This window comes from Sus scrofa, chromosome 6 (genome assembly GCF_000003025.6).
Source record: "Sus scrofa isolate TJ Tabasco breed Duroc chromosome 6, Sscrofa11.1, whole genome shotgun sequence".
NCBI lineage: Eukaryota > Metazoa > Chordata > Mammalia > Artiodactyla > Suidae > Sus > Sus scrofa.
Window position 1 is genome coordinate 94,912,118 of NC_010448.4, and position 7,845 is coordinate 94,919,962.

The 7,845-nt window shown below is 45.1% G+C and overlaps 1 protein-coding gene across 1 annotated transcript; it reads left to right on the plus strand.

The window, feature by feature from the left end:
* On the plus strand, positions 1,289–7,341 carry NDUFS5 (NADH:ubiquinone oxidoreductase subunit S5). The gene is given in 3 exon segments (NM_001244988.1): positions 1,289–1,365; positions 3,979–4,196; positions 7,117–7,341. Coding segments are annotated over 2 exon segments (321 nt in total). The 5' UTR covers positions 1,289–1,365; positions 3,979–3,980; the 3' UTR covers positions 7,222–7,341.

The window sequence follows — 7,845 nt, forward strand, 5'->3', positions numbered from 1 at the left end:
GACAGCACATCACTTAAAAATAAGTTTTCAGCCCAAACCCCAGTAAATAAATATTTATTTACAAGTAATAGTTTGTAAACATGTACACACAAAAAGAAACCAAAAAAGACAAAAATTAGACATATTCTAGTATTCTCTTCCCACCACCCCCCCAACTTCCCCCACCCCCTTCTTGGCCCCACACACCCAACCTCTGAGCCACTGCTATAATCAAAAGGAGTCTTGGGAGGGTCTGAAACAAAGGAAGGGCACAGTCTCAATCCGTGACAGCCACAGCCACGCCAGATTCTAACGGCATCGGCAACATAGGCAGCAGCTTGTGGCAACGCCAGATCCTTAACCCACTGAGGGAAGCCAGGGATTTGAACCCGTATCCTCATGGATACTAACCCGGGTCGTAATCCGCTGAGACACAACAGGAACTCCCCACAAATTTTAAAAGCTGAGACGTAAAAGAACTGCGATTACCTTAAAGTGCTTCCCAAAAACTGGTGTCACAAACTGCCTTTAAATTATTTAATCCTTTTAAATTATTTAATCCCCAAATCAACCCTATGCTGTACACACTATCATTATCTTTTAAGATATTTTTATCATAAGATGAAACCGAGGCATAGCGAGGTTAAGAATCTTTACCAGCGTGACAGAGGCGGGGCCAGAATTGGAACCCACTCTGAGTAGGTCCACACTTCAGCTTAACTACTTACTACTGGAGGGGAATGGGGGTAGCTGTTTTTTTCTCTCGCGGCCTTCCTTGGTCAAGACCCTCACCAATCGTGAGAGTCATAGTGCGAGGAGGAAGCAGAAAACCACCAACTCCTGGGTTCCCGTCATGGCGCAGTGGTTAACGAATCCGACTAGGAACCATGAGGTTGCGGGTTCAGTCACTGCCCTTGCTCAGTGGGTTAACGATCCGGCGTTGCCGTGAGCTGTGGTGTAGGTTGCAGATGCGGCTCGGTCCCGCGTTGCTGTGGCTCTGGCGTAGACCGGTGGCTGCAGCTCCGATTGGACCCCTAGCCTGGGAGCCTCCATATGCCGCGGGAGCGGCCCAAGAAATAGCAACAACAACAACAACAACAACAACAAAAAGACCAAAAAAAAAAAAAAACACCAACTCCTAAGGTGACTCCCAAACGTCTGCCCAGGTTAGTATCGCTGCTCTGCAATCTCGAGGGCCCAGTGCAGACGGTCGCGCAGGGAGACAGATGGGTTGGTTTCTATGGTTTCCGGGGAGCGAAGGCGGAAGGTTGGCTCTTGGTGTCGCGCTGCAAACGTCGCGCTGCGGGCCTCCTTTGCGGCAGGCCTGAGGTTCTTCCTGTTAAGTAGCAGCGCCCGGCGAAGACACAAGGACATCGCGTCCAGAAGGTAGGGGCTGCCTAGGTCCGTAGGGCGATTGGACCTAAGGCGCTTCCTTCGAGATTTCTTTAACAGATTTCCTCTTGACTTGCTGGGTGTCTCTTCTCCCTGGCTCCAACCCCGGGCGTGCTTTCTGCTTTTCTAGGCCTCATGGTCCATACAGCCAATGTCACTGAATCCTGCAGTCCGTGCCTCTCTTTCCAGGTTGACTTAGCTTCTGCTGGACTCATGCTATGGCTTTCTGTTTCTTAACCTGAAGTCCGCGGTCTTTGTCCAGGTTTACATGGCCGTGTGGAATTTGGGCCCCACCAGCTTCTTCAGCTCCTTTCGTCCTTCTTCCCGACTTGCACTCTGCGCTCCAGCCGCGTCAGGGTGTCCTGTGTCCCCCAAACATACCAAGCACCGCCAGCTGTAACTCGTGTCGTGTGTGCCCAACTGAAATGCTCTGCTCACAGCCCTTCACTTGGCAAACGCAGCCCATCTTAAATGCATTTTCAAGTCTCATGGGCAGAATTGGTGTTTCCTCCTTGGAGTTCTTACTTCTTGTGTACCTTCCATTGGCTTCCAAACTCCCTGTGTATGTCCCCATCCTAGTGCTTAAGTTGCAACCGATCCCCCACCCCATCCTGTGTCTGGAACGTCATTACCCAGTAAATGACTGAAAGAGTGGATAGAAAATTTTAAAATTAAATTCACCTGTAAATCTACCACTCATACATAGCTGTTGAACTTTTTTGTGCTTCCTTCCGGTCTTCTTTTGCGATTTTTCTTGGCATTATTGTATTCCTCCACCTTTTTTTTTTTCATTTAACATTAAAGTGTATGTTCCATGTATATTATTCTTCTCTCTTCCCCTACATTCTAATAAATGGGTAGTAGATTTAATTATCCATTTCTCTATTGTTGCATTTTTAAGTTGTTTGATTTTTTTTTTTTTTAATCTTTTCTAGGATCGCATCCACAGCATATGATTCCCAGGCTAAGGGTCTAATCGGAGCTGTTGCTGCTGGCCTACGCCAGAGTTACAGCAACACGGTATCCGAGCTGTGTCTGCGATCTACACCACAGCTCATGGCAACACCAGATCCCCATCCCACTGAGCAAGGGCAGGGATCGAACCCACAACCTCATGGTTCCTAGTCGGATTCGTTAATCGCTGAGCCATGATGGGAACTCCTGAATTTTTTTTTTTTCTTCAACAATTTTTACTGAACTCCTACCTGGTCCCTAACTGCAAGGCACTTATTGTTGTTCAGTAGGGAAGATATTCAAGTGAATAGTCCATTACAGGGGCATACAAAGTACTATGAGAAGTCAAGAATGTTGTATTAACACAGGAGGGACACACTGTTTCAGGATGGCATCTCAGAAGTGTCATCTAAGTTGATAAGGATGAAAAATGTAAATGTTCTTGTGCTTTTTGTTTATTTATTATTTATTTTTTGTCTTTTTGCCATTTCTTGGCCACTCCTTCGGCATATGGAGGTTCCCAGGTCAGGGGTATAATCAGAGCTGCAGCTGTCAGCCTCCACCAGAGCCACAGCAACACCAGATCCGAGCCACATCTGCGACCTACACCACAGCTCACGGCCACACCGGATTCTTAACCCACTGAGTGAGACCAGGGATCGAACCTGCAACCTCATGGTTCCTAATCAGATTTGTTAACCACTGAGCCAGGATGGGAACTCCAGCTTGTGCTTTTTAAAAAAATTTCAGTTATTTCTTCAGATTGCTCTCAAAGAATTGGGATTACCCAGTCAAAATATAAACACTTTTTTACTTTCAATAAAAATGATTTTATCATTATAGAGGATTTTAATTCCCTTTTTTTTTTTCTTTTTTGGTGTTTTTTAGGGCCACACCCATGGCATATGGAAGTTCCTAGGCTTGGGGTCCAGTGAGAGCTGTAGCTGCTGGCCTGTACCACAGCCACAGCAACACAGGATCCAAGCCTCATCTGCAACCTACACCATAGCTCATGGTAACACTGGATCCTTAACCTACTGATCAAGGCCAGGGATTGAACTTCCATCCTCAGGGATGCTAGTCAGATTCATTTCTCCTGAGCTATGATGGGAACTCTTCATCTGTTGTGTTTTGGTTCCGGTTCTCTCTCTTTTTTTCTTTTTGTCTTTTTTTTTTTTTTTTTGTCTTTTTAGGGCCTCACCCATGGCATGTGGAGGTTCCCAGACTAGGGGTTGAGTAGGAGCTGTAGCCACTGGCCAATGGTAGAGCCACAGCAACTCGGGATCCGAGCCGCATCTGCGACCTACACCACAGCTCACGGCAATGCCGGATCCTTAACCCACTGAGCGAGGCCAGGGATCGAACCTCCTCCTCATGGATACTAGTCAGATTTGTTTCCACTGAGCCATGAAGGGAACTCCTTAGTTCTGGTTCTCTTTTCCTTGAGTTTTGTGAAAGCACAAAAAGTGCTCACTTACTGTAAAGTGAAAGAACCTTTGTAATGAAAAAGCTTGGTGAGAAGAAATAGGGAGAAGAGTAAAAAAACCTCTTTCTAGAAGACTATCATAATTACCTAATTTTTCTTAGAAATATCTCATTTGATTGCACTTATATGGTATCATTTCTTTTTCTCCCCCCCCCCTTCCATTTCAGCCATGCCTTTCTTTGATGTGCAGAAAAGGCTAGGCCTTGACTTAGACCGCTGGATGACAATCCAGAGTGCTGAGCAGCCTCACAAGATTCCAGGTCGATGCCACGCATTTGAAAAAGAATGGATAGAGTGTGCACATGGAATCGGTGGTATCCGTGCAGAGAAGGAGTGCAAGATAGAATTTGATGATTTTGTAGAGTGTCTACTTCGGCAGAAAACGGTGAGGAAGTGATGGAGACAGGAACTGAATGACTTCTTTCTTTGGGGCTATTTTTAGTGCTTTTCATTGGTCATTGGTCATTGGCTTGCCCAGTTTATTTTATTTATTTTTTAATTTTTTGTCTTTTTAGTGCTGCACCCACGGCATATAGAGTTTCCCAGGCTAAGGGCTGAATCAGAGCTGTAGCTGCTGGCCTACACCACAGCTCACGGCAACACCGGATCCTTAACCCACTGTGTGATGCCAGGGATCGAACCTGTGTCCTCGTGGATATCAGTCAGATTCGTTTCCACTGAACCACGCGGGAATCCGACTTGCCCAGTTTAAACTGGCAAAACTGCCTTCTCTACTTAGGTATCATGTCAAAGAAGTTAAATGCCTTCAGATCTGAGACGGGCCTATTGTTCCTCAGTGTTCTCTCTCACATTCTTACATATTTTCCTTAACATTGTACCCTGCTGCAGCCACCAGGTTAGAAATTGCATACATATCCTTTCCATTTTTGCAGTAGGCCAGAAAGTAAAGAACATCAACTAGCCTTGGGTATTTGTCCTCGAAAATCTTTGTGTGAATGTATTTCACATTCATTCAACCCTCATTGGGGAAGATTAAAACCCTGCTGATCTATTACATTGAACCAGTTATTCTTTGCTCAGATTAAGACTTTATGTATTATGAAAAATTCATACCAAGAGGATGAAGTAGAAAGAACCTTAGTTTGGGAGGTGAGAGAGTTGGGTTTGATGCTGGTTTTGCCACCTCTCTGGTTTTGTGACTTCGAGTCACATTTCCCCTCAAGTCTAGGTTTCTTTATCTGGAAATATTAAAATGTTGCTCTAAGGTCACTTTCTCATCTTGTGAGTCTACGTATAGAAATTTTACCATTTTAGGAGTTCCCGTCGTGGCGCAGTGGTTAACGAATCTGACTAAGAACCATGAGGTTGCAGGTTCGGTCCCTGGCCTCGCTCAGTGGGTTAAGGATCCGGCGTTGCCGTGAGCTGTGGTGTAGATTGCAGATGCGGCTCGGATCCCGCGTTGTTGTGGCTCTGGCGTAGGCCTGCAGCTACAGTTCCAACTCGACCCCTAGCCTGGGAACCTCCACATGCTACGAGTGGGGCCCTAAAAAGCAAAAAAAAAAAGTTCCTTCCCTAACTGAGCTAATGTGCAGGGTTTTGGGGCAGGGGAGATAGAGAAAATTAATAGACAAGGTAAGAAATAGTGTGTCAGGTATTGATAAGTGCAGTGGGGGCAATAAACAGGAGGTTACAAAGCCCTGGATGTGGAAGCTAAAGTGGATGCTCTTTTAAGTAGGGCGGTCTAGGAGTTCCCTTGTGGCTCGGCAGGTTAAGAGTCCGGCATCATCACTGCAGTGGCTTGGGACACTGCTGTGGCGTGGGTTCGATCGCTGTCTCAGGAACTTTAATATGCCATGGGCACGGCCAAAAAAAAAAAAAATAATCAAGTAGGGCCGTCTAAGGACAGCTCAGTGATAGAAGACATTTGGGCAGAGACTTTGAGACAGTGAACTATGTGCATATGAGGGAAGAATGTTCTGGGCAGAGGAAACAGCAAGTGGAAAGGTCTGTGAGCTGGAGCAGAGAGAGCTGGGGAGGGCTATTGGACATAAAGTCGGAGATGTGGACCTTCTCAGTCATTATAAGGAAGGATTCAGCTTTTCCTCTCAGTAGGATGGAAGTCATTGGGTTCTAAGCAGAGGAATAATGCACTCAGGTGTAGTAAAATTTTCCATGTCACAGAATCCATGAACTGAATCCATGAATTATCACAGACTCCATGAACTGTGTCACAGAAGTGTCACAGAATCCATGAACTGTGGCTTTGACACAGTCTTGAATAGCATGGCTTTCATGTGTTGGGAATGTCCTATCTGAGGAGGAGCTGCAGCACTCAGCTCAGTGCCTATCTGAGAGCCTAGTAGCTGAGCACATATCACATCTTTAACTCGGGACAGGGGACCTCATATTGACTATTTCTCCTTCATGAGTCACCAGCAGCAGTGCCATGTTCACCTAGAGAGATCAGGAATGTGTGAGCTGTGAGGCAATTGCAGCTTTTAGTATTTTAAATATTTTAGTATGCTCACATATGGCTAGTAAAGGTTTTAGATCTATATTGTTTTTGTTATTGTTTCTGTGTTTTGTTTTGTTTTTGTCTTTTCAAGGCCGCAGCTGCGGCATATGGCATATGTAAGTTCCCAGGCTAGGAGTCAAATCAGAGCCGTAGCTGCAACCTACACCACAGCTCACAGCAACACCTAATCCTTAACTCACTGAATGAGGCCAGGGACGGAACCTTTATCTTCATGGATTCGGTACCACTGAGACATAACAGGAACTCCTGCTTTTGTAGATACACTTATTCCTATATATAGTAGGAACATTTTAGTTACTAGTTTTCAAGGAGATGGTATTATATATATCAGAAATTTAATTGTTAAAAGTTTGGGGATGATTTCAAATTAGTTCTTTAAAGATGGGATTAATCTCAGAGGCCCTCTGAGATGAAAAGCTCCCATTGTTTAAAAATAAAGCCAGGAGTTCCCATCATGGCACAGCAGAAACGAATCCACCTGGGAAACATGAGGTTGCGGGTTTGATCCCTGACCTCGATCAGTGGGTTAAGGATGTGGCATTGCCGTGAGCTGTGGTGTAGGTCACAGATGCAACTCGGATCTTGCATTGCTGTGGCTGTGGCATAGGCCAGTGGCTACAGCTCTGATTCGACCCCCAGCCTGGGAGCCTCTATACGCTGAGGGTGCGGGCCTAAAAGGACAAAAGACAAAAAAATAAAAATAAATAAATAAATAAAAATGAAACCAATTTTCATTCAGCTTCTCCAGCCCTCACTTTCTGATACATATCTATCTCCCCCAGTTTAAATACTTTTCCTCCGTTGACAGATGAAACGTCTGAGTGCCATCAAGAGGCAGCGGGATAAGCTAATAAAGGAAGGGAAGTACACACCTCCACCTCATCACTTGGGCAAGGAGGATCCTCGGCCCTGAGCAGAGCAGCTGCCCGTGGCTGGAGGCTGATTTTCACCATCCCTCTTCCCTGCTGGAAAGTTTGCATACTGAAAAGCCCCTTTGCGAAGGTATCTAAAAATAAAGGATTGCTCCGTCCTATTTGTTCTGATTTTCTCTTGGATCATACTCCGGTATAATGAGGCTGCAACCTATTTTTCAAGTTTGGAAAAGAGGCTACTGCCTGTGCCTTAAAAGTTAGCCTCTTGGGAATAAAAAGCAGCATTTAATGAATGCTTACTAGGTATGAAGTACTTTAAACATGGTAACTCGTGTAAGAAGTTGCCATGTTCCTTAGTGTTTCTGGTTTATTTTCTGTAAAGCATCACCTTGGGCTCTGTAGAAGAGGCAGTAGAGAGAGTGGTTGTGTGCTTACTACTAAGTTCTGTGAAGTCTAACTTTAAGGGTAAGAAAATGACAAGTTCAGATAACTTCATTTTGAAGAAACAATGCTGCTGTTTTAATTTGCAATCTTATATCGGTGGTATGCTAGTACTTTTTTCTTTTTAGGACTGCATTTATGGTATATGGAGGTTTCCAGGCTAGAAGTCGAATTGGAGCTGCATGTGCCAACCTATGCCACAGCGACAGCAGCGAGGGATCTGC